General features: G+C 34.3%; 1 protein-coding gene across 4 annotated transcripts in view; it reads left to right on the top strand.

Annotated features, from left to right (window-relative positions):
* The first annotated feature begins 2,167 nt into the window (after positions 1 to 2,167).
* Positions 2,168 to 16,325, top strand: part of Vha100-1 (V-type ATPase subunit a family protein Vha100-1) — a 36,890-nt gene continuing 22,732 nt past the window's right edge. For 2 of the 4 annotated variants that reach the window (XM_085954120.1, XM_085954145.1), the window contains exons 1-4: positions 2,168 to 2,465; positions 7,824 to 8,000; positions 9,893 to 10,021; positions 14,137 to 14,225. In XM_085954120.1, coding sequence (XP_085810246.1) covers positions 2,349 to 2,465; positions 7,824 to 8,000; positions 9,893 to 10,021; positions 14,137 to 14,225 — 512 coding nt within the window. In that variant the 5' untranslated portion in view covers positions 2,168 to 2,348. Of the gene's footprint in view, positions 2,466 to 7,823; positions 8,001 to 9,892; positions 10,022 to 11,775; positions 11,862 to 12,659; positions 12,707 to 14,136; positions 14,226 to 16,325 lie in introns of all 4 variants that reach the window. The other 2 variants (XM_085954135.1, XM_085954128.1) reach the window with 2 other exon arrangements.

Raw genomic sequence — 16,325 nt, 5'->3', positions numbered from 1 at the left:
TTTGGGGAAAATGATTTTTTTTAAGAATCGTCATGCTAAAGGCTTTATTTATTAGAGGCAGAGAGATGGAAATCCTAGTCCTAGATATGCATAGAATAAAGATGCAAGTGCCATACCTACCTTAGAAGCAGAAGGATGCAAATCCAATAATCCACTAAGGTAAAATTCTCTCAAACCGTCTGCAATATGTACTAGACGAGAACCAGCCAGGAGAACGAGCTTTAGAGGAGGATACAGCACTATGGACCATATACAAGTCATCAGAGAAATCAGAGCGGTAACAAGAATACAAGCTGCCGCTATCCATGGGTTTTATAGACTATGAGAAAGGGTTCGATTCCATAAAGAAATTTTCAATACTCGATGCACTCAGAAATCAAGGAATCCCCGGGCGCTATATAAATATTTTCAATAATATATACAGTAGCGCAACAACATCTCCATAAACCATCGCGCATTTCCTATCAGCAAAGGAGTCCGACAAGGTGATACAATCTCACCTAAACTATTTACAGCTACACTTGAAGACTTATTTAGAGAACTTGACTGGAATGACGCGGGCCCCCATAAATGGAGAAAACGTGAGTCATCTGCGCTTTCCCGATGACAATAAATAGTAGTTTGCAAGACTCAGAAGACCTCCAAAGCAGAATGCAGGAACTCGCTGGAGTAAGCAACAAAGTAGGCTTGAAAATAAATGTGTCAAAGAAGAAAGTCATGTTCAACTGCTTTGCGGGCCAAAAAGAGATCCTCATCAATGGCATTCAGCTCGAACAGGTGAAAAACTACATCTATCTGGCACAACAAGTGTCTATAGATGGATGTATATTTGATGAAATTGTTCGCAGAGTAAAGCTAGGCTGGAGTGCTTTTGGCCGCCTGAATAATTTCTTCAAAAATTACCTCCCACTGTGCCTAAAGTTCAAAGTGTTCAACCAGTGTGTACTTCCCGTAATCACATGCGTGTGAAACATGGACCCTAAGTAAAAGAGAGATCCAGAAACTTAGAGTAGCACAATGTGGAATGGAAAGGTGCATGCTGGGCATAACGCAAACGCACAAAAAGAAGAATGTGTGGATAAGGGAACAGACAAGGATTAATGATGTGATAGTGTTTGCTAAAAACCTCAAATGGAAATGGGCTGGACACATAGGTCGAAGAAAGAACAATCGTTGGACAAATTTATTCATCCAGTGGTATCCAAGAGGTACAAAACATCCTCAAGGTAGATCTGGATCGAAAACTTGGCAACGCAACGCACAGGGACGAGAGAAGTGGAATCAACTTGGAGATTAGCGAGGCCTTCATCCAGCAGTGAATAAATTCAGGCTGGTGATGATGATGAATACATAATGAAATTTAAAAAAAAAAATGTGTTTTGCTTTGTTATATTTATACCTATAAATTTTTTAAACTTATAATTTGTTTTATTTTGGCTAGGTAAATAAGATACAAATTACATATTAACAAAATATCTTTAGATGCAGAAGGATGCAAATCCACACTACGTTTTTTATTTTATTTTTTTTAGATACTTATAAAATTGTATTACATTTATTCCTTTCTTACATATTCCAGAAGTACTTTAATTGAATTAGAATAAAAAAAATAATGATCATTATAATATGTATATTTTCTTAGAAGTTATGAATATTCGTTTAAAATAAAAATTGTTTTTTGGCTCTGATGAACAATTGGGTATTTGGCACTTGCATCCGTCTGCCTCTGAGGTACAGATATTATTTATACGTGTTGCAGGTTACAAAAATATTCAAATTGATCGAAAGCTAATTGGCTAGAAAATATTATATTATTTATTGGTTACATACCAAATTAAAGAGATTAGACTCGCACTAGCACCGTTCAATGTCTTTGGTGGGTACCTATATTTTTTTTACAAAATTATGAATCCAAATTTTGTCTATGTAATAAAAAAAACTAGTGAACCATACTCGCGCCGTTAGTTAGCATTGTTTTAATTTTTTTCAAAACCATTTCAATAGAATGCCTACTACCATTGCAAAAAAAAAACACTTAAAATTTTGGTTTTGATATAATATTATATTCTCACCTCGATATTTGATAAAAAATATTTTGTAAGCTGGCAAGATTCAAAAACTATTTTTACGTCAAATTGCCTGCCCGGGGATGTGGGGAAAGAGAAGCGGAGTGTTGGAGTTTGCGTTTGCGCTGAGTGTTTCATTGTTTTCTGATTCCGGACAAGTACACGATTTCGTGGCAGTAATTGCCATACCGATCGATAATATACATTGGCAGAAGGGGTGAGAGCGCCTGCCATAGCGCCCTAGTGAATTTATCAATCTGTAGTTATCCTCAATAAACCACCATGGGTTCGCTTTTTAGAAGCGAAGAAATGACATTATGTCAGTTATTTTTGCAAAGCGAAGCTGCTTATGCATGCGTTTCAGAGTTAGGAGAACTGGGACTCGTACAATTCAGGGATGTAAGTGTTACCTTTTTATTTAAATGCCTCCTATTACTTATTCATAACAAATATTTTTTAAATTGATCTTTACGTCACACTCTTTTGACATTTCACTTTCCCCCTCTACTCCACCATTCACCATATTATATTATTATCGTTAGTTCATAGTAGTTCGTAGTAATTGCTTGGGTTTTTTGCTCACAAAAAGTTTTCCGCATAAAATAGGTACCATCTTACCTACGTTTTTTGTTAGATTTAAATTAAATTGGATACACACCATGACTGTTGAAGGTTACATGTTCAATACGAAACAAAAAAACCCATTTAATCTTGGAACAGCATGATCAAATTGCTTTTTTTTGCGTCAGTAGAAATATCTAATTCATAGCTGATTATAATGTAGGGCTACCACATTCAAATCCATAAAGGACGCCGCCTTGCGCAGTTAATGATTAATGAATTATTATTTATATTTAACCATATGACAGTGTGGTAAGGTCCAATATTTGCATTTTTGAGTGTCGAAATCAAATAGAACGTTACATGTCAGAGCAATCTATGCAATGTAAGTGAATTATATTGCAATAATAGCTGAATTTGGTAAAATACAGTAAATACCTACTCTATATCTACGATCGGGGTCTTTTGAGTCCAAAAATACAGAACCCAACACAACCTACTGTAAACCAAAAATAAGTAAGTCGCCTTCGGTTTCCGATTGTTTTCAGTAGGTATTAAGTTGTGTTAGGTTTTTGATTGGTTTTCGATCTCAAAACACCTTCAACACAAAAGCAATATAGAGTAGGTATTGTATCTTTATCCATATTTTACGTTTTTCTTAGCTCGTATTCTTATTTGTCCGGTACAAATCTTGCAATCGATTTTTAACTAACTTCCCGACTAGCTAGACATTTGAAACTTTTAGAATATATCAGAACACGATGCCAATGCATTTTTTTCGATATATATTTTTGACACCGAAAAAAAATTTTGTCCATAAAAATATAAGTATGACGTAGTATACGCTTAAAAACTTTTGGCCAAATATACAATTGAAGATGGAAATATTTGGACCAGATGTAGAACAATGGCCGAGTGGCTAACGTGTCCCCTTATAATTTCGTGTGTCCCAGGTACCTATGTATCTCGAGTCTGGCAAATACACATATTGTTTCTTGTGGAGGCCCATAATTATGATCCTATCAAGATCGGACATGATCAAAAGAAGAAAGTAGAACAATAACTAGTCATGAACACCTGCATCATAAACTGACCCAACTTCAACAACAAACAATTGTTAACCCTGAAGAATTTGTCTTCTCTCATTTTGATCAAGTAATTAATATCCAATTAAATTTTTTATTGATTTTGATAAAAAATGTATTTGTTTTTGTAATGGCAATGTGCATTACATAAACTCAAACACAGATTTTGGTACTCGTTATCGATATAGCTTATATTGTGGTGACAACAGGTTTTTTAAACGTATTTTGCATTAAAAATATTTTATTCCGTTGAGGGTGTTTGGCTGTTTATCATGTCATATAGTTTATACACATATATAAATCTGTTGCGTAAAGGGAGATTCTGGGATAACATTAATCTCAATTACACAATAATTGAGTAATTGCATAAATCAAACAAATTACCTAACCTACCTTACCTAAGATTAGATATGTAGCGACCCTAGTAATTTTAATACTCACCTTATCTTATGTAAACTTCTTACATTGTCTCACTTGGTAAATATTGTGGACACTCATGTTTTACGTTCTTACAATATCTAGGTACATACTAATTAGTAGTCAAAATAAAATTATGACTACTTATAGCCAAAGGCTGTAGGTTATTCAGAGCTATCAATCCAATGCTAAGCTAAATTGAACAACCATTCCATGTTGCTGTCAACAATGTGTCAACAAGAAATATTGCATTGTGGATAAAATAAATATATAATAATTACAAGATAAAAAGAACTTTTTATATACGTTTTTAAATTTTCTGTTTAAGGCTGTACATCATTTGAGGCACGGTCTAAAAAGATCGTGGCTAGGCGATGCGCGGATTGCGGGTCGCGGGTGCAAATGACGCCTGTCAAACGAAATATAATTTGTCATATAAATCTAACATACGTCCATTTTATGTTTATTTATTTATTTATTTATTTATTTGAAAAAGACACGTTGAGTACATAACAAATTATTAATTCAGGACGTTCACAACATGACATTTAGAATAAAAATTACAAGTAATCAGTTAAGAAAATCAGAAAAAACAAAGTGGAGGAAAAAAAGAAAGCAAAAATAGTTTTATACAAAAGAAATAAAATTTAAGAAAACAACAATGATTCAAAAAATACAAATTAAACAATAAAATAGAATTTAAAAAACAGAATATATAATGGATCGCCAAAAATATCTACATCTCTAGGGAGTGCATTGACCAACCGCACAGCCTTCGCTATTGGTGCCTGGTGAGCCTGACATGAGGAAACAGCTTTCACCCAAAATAGGTCATGGCTGCGACCACGCATGTAATTGACGGGTGTGTAAAAATTTAAATTTTCTAGAATATCGGGATTGAAAATGATACCACGTGAGAGCAGGGAAAAATGCTTTAAGAGCAGAAGTGACCTACGAGCTTCAAGAGAATGAAAGGCGAGCATGCCTTGAAGAAAGTTAGTCGGAAAATACTCGTTTCAGAAGGTGTCAAAAGGAAAATAATTATAAACTTTAAAATAGAGATGACGAAGAAATTTTTTCTGAACACGCTCTAAAACAAGCTTATAGGAAACTTCATAAGGACTCCAGATGATGGAGCCATACTCAAGAATACTCCGTACTAACGACACATAGAGTGTACGTAAAACAGTTGGATTCTTGAATGACTTGGCTTGTCTCATGACGAATCCTAGAAGCTTGCTCGCACGCAATGCCGTAGAAGTGATGTGCGAGCGAAATGATAAACGTGAGTCAAACAATATGCCAAGGTCTTTAATTTCTGATTGACGGTTCAGTAATCTATTTGACATATTGTAGTTGAAAATAATTGGAGATCTTGATTTCGAAAAGCTAATACACACACATTTATCAGTATTAAATTCGAGTTTATTTTTTTTCGCCCAAATTTCAATTGAGTTGAGATTATTTTGTAATATGTGACAATCTAATTCACTGTGAATTGACGCATATAATTTTAAATCATCTGCAAAGAGTAAAAACTGGATTCCATTTATAACATTGACAATGTCATTGATGAATATAAGAAACATAATTGGACCAAGATTTAATCCTTGGGGAACACCTGAATAAGTTTGAAAGACGTCGGATCTACACCTTGCATACTCCACATATTGACAGCGATGCGAAAAGTAAGATTTGAAAAAGTTGATAAAATTTATAGATCCACCTACTGCACTTAATTTGTTAATGAGAATATCATGATCTACCCGATCAAAAGCCTTTGACATATCTGTATAAATTGCGTCCACTTGACAATTTACGTTCATCGAATGAGATATGTACTCAGTATACGTCATAAGGTTTGTAACTGTTGACCGAGCTGATCGAAATCCATGCTGAGCGTCAGTCAGTTGACCGTCTACATGTTTATAAATATACCTATGCAAAATAGACTCAAATAACTTAGCTGGTGCAGATAGAACAGCCACCGGGCGAAAATTTATTATTTCAGAGCGCGAGCCTTTTTTGTGCACCGGACGAATACGGGTTAGGCTCCAACAATCTGGGAAGACAGAAGTACTTAGGCTGAGATTAAATAAATATAGTAGGGGGTCAGTTAACAGCTTATGACAGCCCTTTAAAATCCAAGGGGGGATACCATCAGGACCTACTGAGGATTTTGGATATAGTCGAGAGAAAGCATACACCATGTCAGTCTCATCCAGAAGACCAATACCTAGTACCGGCCAGGAAGATGAAATACTATCCGGGTGAGGTGTGGGCAATATCGAAGGAGCTTTAGAATATACAGACATAAAATATTGAGCGAAACCGTTAGCAATGGACTGGGAGCCACTCAAAACATTCCCTTCCAGAGACATAGATGATAATTGAGCAGAAGAGTCGCGCGTACTTCTAACGTAATTCCAAAATGATTTAGGATCTGACGCTAACTTCCCCCCGATACCATCAATGTATGACTTATACGCAGCACCGATATTCATTGACACGTTTTCTTAATGTTGTAATGTTGTAACGTTTTTAGTCATCTTTACACGATTTAACAATTAATTGGCCCGTCGCCATCACGAAACAAAGAGACGTGTTTCCAACTCGACGTTCTCTCACTGAATGCGAGCGATTCCAAAATTTCGTCGCGCCTATAGTTGAAAATTATTTGCCGTTTCACTGATGTATCACCTTAATCATATAAACTTGACTTGACTAGCTTAAACGATCAAAAAAATTTGTACTTGATAGAAATACTGAATAATGAAATGTCATTTCATATTGATTTCCATAGTAACGCACGTATATATTAATAATTTAGTTTTTAGGACCCCTAACAACCAATAATGGTATTGAAATAACTTTTCATAGAAATCAGAATTAACTGAAAAAGAATTAAATTCTAGTTAAAGTTGGCTAAAAGTATTAAAAAAATGCATTGGCATCGTGTTCTGATATATTCTAAAAGTTTCAAATGTCTTGCTAGTCGGGAAGTTCGTTAAAAATCGATTGCAAGAGCTGTACCGGACAAACAACTACCGGCTAAGAAAAACGTAAATGATAAGAAAAACGTTATAAATATAAATAAAATCTAATATAGTGACAATTAAACATTAGTTCTTTGTTGATAATGATGATTTTAGTTCTAAATTTGGCCGCCAGACAACTTCTTTAGGCCCATCAATAGTATTATGAAGCCGAAACTGTGGTACACGAAGGATTTTAAGGGGTATACTGTTGGACTTTTATTCGTGACTTATTAGTGATTCGCGCAGTGTTCATTCGTCAACTGCACTAGTAGTTGTACTATAATTTTAATTACATCTAAATCTATAAAGAAAAAGTTCTGTTGGTATATCAGAAGACCTAGAACCTGAACAAGATACATTCACATTTCCCAAATTTGGCCACCCTTATTCGCCACTTTTTGCAACCAAGGGCTAAGACACACAACGCTGCAATTTGAAGCAAATTAATGCAATCTGTTGGAATCAACAAGTAACAGTTTGCGACAATTTTGCTGCAAGGTACAGGGTTGTGTGACTTGGCCCTAAAGCAGATGTATATGAACCCAAACAGGGTGGCATATGTTCACAAGAATGAAGGTAGTGTCCCGTATTGTGCAGTTAAAATCCCAAAATACTGTTTATTATTAGTAAGTTAAACATGTAAATCAATGTTTCAGCTTAACCCTGATGTGAATGCGTTTCAACGCAAGTTCGTAAATGAGGTGCGCAGGTGCGATGAAATGGAGCGCAAGCTGCGTTACTTGGAGAAGGAGATCCGCAAGGATGGCATCCCCATGCTTGACACCGGGGAGAGCCCTGAGGCGCCGCAGCCACGAGAGATGATCGATCTTGAGGTAAGACACTTCTTACATCCGTCATTATACATGAGGTCTTTTTCTGGTTTCCAACAGATTTTTTCTGTTTGTTTTATAGATAATCAAGTCTGAATAATCTAGGTTCCACTGTATGTGTATTGCAATGTAATCCACTGACTATGTATTTGTTTATAATCGATCCTTGTACCCATGGTAGAATAGTGGCAGAGTGTCTGTCTCTGTCAAATACCACATCTAGCAAAATTGAATTGTTTTTTCAAAATGTGTTTGACCCAGAACGGAGACCCAATGAATTAATTGAATGACTGATAGTGATAACCATTCCCATAGAGAGTCTGTTAATATTATAATCTCCATTTATTAGGAGATGTGAATTTACCTTTCTCATTAACTATTTGCCCGAAGAACCAAACTGGCATGGGGTGCATTCGGGCGCCTGAATAGTATCTTCAAAAGTAACTTCCCATCAGTGGCGAAGATTCCATAATAGGCGATTATTTAAAACCTACCTTCTTAAGAAATATAATAAATAACCTAAAGACATTTCATAGGTAAAAAAATCTCAACCGTGATCAGAGATATATTTATTTACTAAGCAGCAGTACCATCTATTTATTTTAGTATCATCCGTAAATCCGTCTCTAATAGGATTCACGTACACATAGATATTATAGTCATAGTGTTACTAAACATGCGACAAGGGCTTGCTATAAGCCAAAGTGTTTTCTTACATACTTTGATGGTGTTTGTCCTTAAGACATGACTCATTGTCTGCTTCAATATGAAATGGGTGAGGTTCATACAGAAAAGCCTATATATGGCTTAGTTGACAGAACGTTTAGCTAGCCATTTTTTTAAGTGCATCTTGTCTTTTTTAGTGAAATATCTTTTATAAAACAGTAAAATATAAAATTTCATGTTCAATAAATTGTAACCATAAAATATTGAAGATGAAACAAAATTAAAATGTAATTCCCGTAAATATAGCTGTCCATACTCACGATGGCTGAGCGGTTACCGCATCGGCTTATAATGTTGCGGGTTCTAGATTTGAATTCCGGATCTTCAAATTCACATGTTTCAATATGTATTTGGACCCAGAGTATGGACCTAATAAGTTGAGCAAGTGACTAACATCCTCTCTTGTAAAAAATATCTGTTAATACAATCTGTACTCTTTAGACTATAAGGCCTAGCACGCATGAACGATTAATTATCGCATTTCTTCGATGTGCGCGCATTGCCCACGATATGAAGCAGGCTGTACGCATTCACACATATCGGCCGATAATAAATTGGATCATGTGCGAGCAAACCAACTACCGTCCGACTGCGAACGGCCGATTATTTAATCGGTAATGCGCGCCAGGCCTTAGAGGCCAATATGATCTCCTTAGGATCGAATATGGTAAAAAAAATGTTTTTTCTGTTACCTACCTCAGCCTACCTTCCTTCAAGAGGCACCCTTCGCCACTACCTCTCATTGTGTCTTAAGCGCAAAGTGTTCGACCAATGTGTGCTATCAACGCTCATGTATGCATGTGATACATGCGTTCTTAATGTAAGATAAATCCAATAAATACGAGGATGCAATGTGTCGTGGAGAGATGCATGTTGGGCATAACGTGGAAAGACCACAAAAGAAACCGAGGAAGGACAAATGCCATCAGACAGCGGCTGATCACGATGATCATGATGATTATCTATTTACGAAAATAAAATGATGTAGTGAACTGTTGTAAAAACATTGTTGTTAGTTATTTCATATAAAATGACTAAAATATGTATATATTATGGTATTTAACTGTCATTTGAAATATATTTTGATGCCCTTATTTAGAATATTCCATTCTTATGCAAGAAAAAAGCTTACCATTCATATGCAAATAATTGTGTCTCTTTTATTGTAGGCGACATTCGAAAAACTTGAGAATGAGCTCCGTGAAGTGAATCAAAATGCAGAGGCTCTGAAGAGAAACTTCCTGGAACTGACGGAACTTAAACATATTCTGCGTAAGACCCAAGTCTTCTTCGATGAGGTAAGTTGAACGGGCCCGCTCATGCGAGCCGTTTGAAAAAAGTATACTGGAGGCGTCTTTTGTGTATAAATGTGTAATTTACACAATATTGGGAACGCCAGGGAACAAAAAAAAAATACATATTACAAAAGACTTGGCTGTTCTGATGTGTAATATTGCATAATTCTTTGTTCCGTTTGCTATTTGGCTGACACTCAAAAAGGCAGAAATAACATTGAATTCTTTTTGTTTTTCTGTGATAAAGTTAAATTTTCCGCCTGGAGACATATCTCTTTGACATTGCAGTATTTACGTCAAGCTTTTTAAAGATTGCGTATGTTATTTAGAGAAAGATTTTCCCATCAATCATAAAAGCTTAAAAATGGAAGCCGCTTTCGTCAACATTCAGTTTTTGATTTGTGACACAATTTTAATCTAGATCTTTGTGTCAATGTTTAATTAATTTTTGATAAAACATTCCCTATGGCAACACTAATAGAAATGCTTATTTTTGACACATACCTAATATAATATGTATTTTATTCGCAGGATTACCTACTGAATTCTGAATCAGTTACTAATATTAATAGTTTCTTATCTCATCTCACATCTGCAAAAAAGGGTTTATAAAATGTTCATCACCTCAGTAATAATAAATTGGTTATGCTATAACGATTTGAGATAAGAACTTAATATGAATTCACCATGCTAATATTATATGCCATACTAAATCTACATAACAATTGTTGTACAGTAGGCAAACAGCCTTTAATAGTTGTGTAACTGCCAGTCGTGGTGGGTTCTAGGTCTCAGCTGTTATAAGTTATAGCTTATATATCAGAGGGATATCAAAAATCTACAGAGCATGACTAAGCCATCGAACTATTATGATTTGTTACGCCTTTGTTAAGTTTTATGCAAACAACACAATGGAAATACTGGAACTGTCACAATTTACATTCAAACGCTTTTGATTTGCTTCAATACTCTCCATTAAATACCATTTTTACACTTGTAATTGAACATTGTATCTAAATAAAAACAGTTTTCAGTTTTAGTAATTAGCTTACATATAAAATTTAATTTACAATATACACGTTTACATAATAATATTGATTTTTAAATTTAATGCTCTTTTTGTTACTTTAACATTGGTTTTACGGGGGTCTCCATTTCGCCGCACAAAACTGATGTGTTGAAAGCATTATTTTAGTGTGACATTTGAATTATCTCTCTCTCGATGTAAACTGCTCAAATATCTGTGACAATGAACTATTTCACATCTCAGATATGTGTAATAATATGTAACTGTGAATATTATATTTCATAATATTAAAATAACAAATGTATAATAATATATATTATTTTATAATTTTTATTAAAAGACGTTCAGTCGGACTGTCCGATTCTGATTTATTACCCATCATCAGACGGTGAAGGTTTTGATCGTTGTCATATTTATATTATTATTATTTAAATACAAATATATTACGCATAATGTATTATTTATATTAACTTATAATTTGAGATATATATCGATCATCATACATTGTAACGGCTACATATATTAATGAAATAATACACTGAAAACTGTAGCCAGATCTTGAACTTCGCCTTTCAGAGTGATTCATTTTCTAGTTTTACCTTATGACTCAAGAGTTACTGGAAAACGAATCACCGTTAATCACTTTTAGATGCCTGACGACTGCTAATGCTATTAATAGACAGTCGGCATTGTATATTTTGTAAAATGAACTTGGACATTATTCCCGAAGATGGCAGACCCTTCCCGTGAGGAGGAGCAGGTCACTTTGCTCGGCGAAGAAGGCCTCCGGGCCGGCGGACAGGCTCTCAAGCTGGGGTATGCCATTCGACTCTCACAATCCACTCGCACACCGGTGGACAACGTTTCAGTCGTCACAGGCTCATTCATTGAAGTAGTAGCTGAGCACTCTTGTCTTGCAACTTATCAATTAGTTACACGCCACAGCTCCCCTACGAAATCGTCAACACTGTCCATTTTCGATTCATTAATCTATTGTAATACAAATTAATTTAACAATCCTTATTTTATACATCAAATAATGTTCTCATTTTTCCGATTGTAATAAAATTATGTAATATGTGAATGGGGCCGAAAATTTTTATTAAAAGTGTTGCTGTTCAAAAGTGGATTAATTAATTCATTTGTAGGAATATCTCTAACCCAGCTATGATCAATCCGCGGCTCACAGGATAATTTTCTATGGCCCTGCTAGAATTTTTTAATAATATGTCGATTAATGAATAAATTTTTATTGTTTTGTAAAATGATCGGTGTGGATAAATGTAGGCCAAAACCTTTCGGTATTTAATTTGGCTCATAGTAGTTCATCACTATTATGACGTATCTGTTAAGTTATCTATGGTAATGAAAGATAATCCAAATTAACTGTAAATACTTTGAACTCCACAATAATCATCAATTATCATCATTTCAATAAATTTATGTACCTAATCTTATTTTGAGTTTGAATTGAGGCGGATTTTAAAAGTAAATTTGTTTGTTGTTGAGTTGAAGGATTAATCGTTTTTTTAGGTGTTTATGTAATGGACTATTTTAATGATGTGAATAATGCGACTGAAGGGTTGTTTACTGGTTGTATGGTTATTTTTGCAGCGATTGTACTGCGACGCTGACACGGGAGAGTATCGTTCACCACTCAGGCAAGCCACGCCCCTTCGATTAAAAAACAAATAAGTTTGCAGTTTGTTTTTGAAAACTCAAAAACGGCAGTCCCGCAGAGTTGTGTACATCGCCTAAAGTGTTTTACAATCACTAACTAACTATGCGAAGAGTTTGAAATAATTCCCATCCACAGCAACACAAATGATTTCTTCTAGGAAAAGAAAATAAATAAATCATTTGTTTATCTTTTACCGAGAAATAGTAATTTGAATTCTGCTTCCATATTTTTTTTAATGGCGTGAATACTCATGTCCCTGTGTTTTAATCAATGAATCGAAGGGATCTACTGCTTATCCAGATCTAGATAATTCTAACTGTGTTGTCTCATGTTATAACAAAAACGAAATGAAATTCTAAATATAGATTCGATGCTGTCCTCTCTATCCATTCGAAGCTTCTATTGTTGATGAATTTAAATCCATGATTAGGGGTTTTTTTAAATTAATATAGTTTTTGTGTGCTGCCTGAGTGTGTATAAATAAATTTTAGATAAAAGCTTGGTGGTGAAACCTTAACTAAAATAATAAAATGAGTGTATTGATATCTATTCATTAGATGTCGGTGAAGTAAGTACAATAGTTTGAGCTAGTAAACTGATGTCCCGAGAAGTTATTCATTAGGAAACTATGCCATGCTTTTTAAATATATTTTTTCTACCAGTGCTTTTTTTTCATGGATATTAATATGAATAACCGCTTTTAATCAATCAAATTTAATATAACATTATATTAATATTGTTTGTCAGTAAATGAAATTAATCAGTAGTTGTGCATGCACCTTTTTGCTTTATGTTGCCGTTGCCTTTCCATTAATCACTAAGGTAGTTCACAGTTGGTCTATAAGTATAAGTTACTTGATTCTGATTCATTTCAATTAATATTTATTTATGCCCATAAAACCTGTTTATTTTTATAATATGCAATAACACAAGTATGATACTATTATGATATAATAATATATTTTCTTTTGAGATGTAGACAGTTGCATTTTTGTTCATCGTAAGGAGAAAAAAACAAATGTAAAATCGAATTCATTAAAATTATGCTGATTACATCATCAGTTTTTGTGACAATGGTGACTCTGCGCTTTTCTTTATTTCTGCAAGACATTTTTTAATTCAGAATAAGTTGTTTCAATTAAGTTCCATCAATTTGGTTAAATTTGTCTACCGGTCTAACTTTGGCACGCATCATTTTTATTTACAAAATTATGCTGGTTAAAGTTAGGCCGAAGGAAAAAGTTACCCGGGTTGGCAGTTTTATGTTTTGTTTCTTTTTTGTCCTGCGTTCATTGCGTTGATGTGGAGACTGTCGAGTTGTTTGACAGTGCTCGCACACGGCACACCGCACACATTGACAGTAAGCGGGTGATTTGATGTAATATTGTTTGTTGTTTGTGTGCGTGCTAGCAAGAGGGTGGGATGAACCCCACGGAGTCAATGACCCGCGCCCTGATTACCGACAACAATCAGTCTAACTTTGGCCAAGTGCAGCTCGGGTATGTACCACTATTATCACTTCAATCCGCACACCCACCTAACCATCTCTAACACTCTTTATAAGTGACTAAGTTCTTGTGAATAAAAATAAGTATTTACTTTTACTTGATATTTAAACAGTAAATGTCATCGCCGACGATGGCCAAGCCGTCGCCACGTCGGCTTATAATGTTGCGGATCCCGTGGTCGAATCCTGGGTGTGGCAAAAAATCACATGTTGTTTTTCAATGTGTGTTTTTGACCCGTATAGATCTAATGGACTGAGCAAGTGGCTAATATCCATTTCTCATAAAAAAATACATATATATATCCACTCTGTGGAGGCCCATATGATTTTAATAGGATCGAACACGGTACAGAAAAATATTTTTTAAATGTTAAAAGTGATGTTGAAAAAAGGCTACTATGGCTGATGATTTGCTTAATTGCAAGTCATTTTGGATTGCAGATTCATTTGTAGCGAACTTCATTATTCTACCGTCCACATGTGCCAAAACCACTAGTATTACAACACAATTTTATAACCACACAATCAAAAATTATGAAATGTGCAGATATTGTCGAGAAAAATTCCGAAACTTGAATTTGTTAAGAATGGGTGGATGGTGAACCATTAGTATTTTTTAGATGGACGATCACAAAGAATCGCAAACAACCGTATGTCATACATATATGTTCCAAATGTATACAGGATAATAATGTATATCATTTTTCTATCGCTGCCAATTCAATCACACAAAAAAATGCTGTGGAATTGCTGTCAAATGTATTAATATACAAAGTTAATATGACTCCTTTTAGTTATAGTCAAAACTGTTTGATAAATGCTTACAACTTACAAGTACTTATAAGTAAACACGTATATTTATTCACTTTGTCCGTCCTAAGTCTAACTGAAATGATAAGCAGGAACCATTTATTCCGAAACATAATTAATAATATGAATAAACCATTTTGAAATAATATTCTATTCTATTCCGAATGAAAGGGGTTTATTAAATTTAGTATTTATTTATAAAACAATGTTGCTGTACAAAACTTTTTTGGTTTCTAATTAAATTTATTTGTAATTAAGTATCTAATTTTACCGTTTGCCAATTTAATAGCAAAATTGGTATGAATTGTGAACCTAATGAAAAATATAAATAAATGTAATTTATTCACTGTTTTGTGTTTGTGATGAATGATAGGATGTCAAAAATGATTGTGGGTTATATCACCTGGTATAATCAATAAGCTGTATAATGAATACAATATTTAACGAATAATTAGTCATTATGACATAAATGTACAATTAAAACATATTTTTAATTTGTTTAATACTTTTGAGAAATGTTTTACTAACATAATTTGGTGAGAGAAAAAGAAAAAATTATATACAAATGTGGCATCTGAATTTAGTTTAAATCTTTATTCCAAATGTCAGGGCAAATACTCGGGTACTGTATGGATTTTTTGATGTAAGGCATTTATTTTGCAAGGGTTTGACGCATGGTTTTTTTATTACCAGGTGGAGGGTATGTTTTTCATGTTATTATAGAAGGAAAACTGACTATCTATTTGATGTGTTTTTAATGTTGAAGTGTTCACTGACATTTCATTTCAGTATCTTTAATATGTTACATTAACGACACTACCGAGATTATGTATACGGTGGATTACCATTTTCAAGCTAAACCTATTGGATCCTTGACCTAGCGGCTCTTTGCATAGACGTTTGTGGTTCTTCAGACATAAACTCCAATTTCACCTCATCTCAACCAGCCTTATAACTTATGAGTTTATGTGATAGAGCCGCCGAACAAACTTAGACTCGTACGGCATACTCTCTACCACTCTTTACTCTATTCATATTCTGGTTCACTCCAGATGCAGTTTATAGATTTAAAAAGCAAGGAACTTTGGAGCAACAAATTCACAGATCTGACCAGCCGCTTGGAAGAACTCGAAAGAGAGAAATCCAATTTGATTTCTCAGCACAAGTGGACAGCTATAAAACAACTGCCTAAAATAGAAACAATAATATTTGATACATGGAAAAGTTTGCCTGAAACATGACGCGTTAAAAAAAACTAGCTTTTGGTATTCTCAAAATCTTT

This window comes from Rhyacophila brunnea, unplaced genomic scaffold, assembly GCF_057557595.1.
Source record: "Rhyacophila brunnea isolate RB1 unplaced genomic scaffold, BYU_Rbru_1.0 scaffold_10, whole genome shotgun sequence".
Taxonomy (NCBI): Eukaryota; Metazoa; Arthropoda; class Insecta; order Trichoptera; family Rhyacophilidae; genus Rhyacophila; species Rhyacophila brunnea.
Note: the sequence above shows the minus strand (reverse complement) of the source record. Positions and strands in the feature narration are given on the sequence as shown.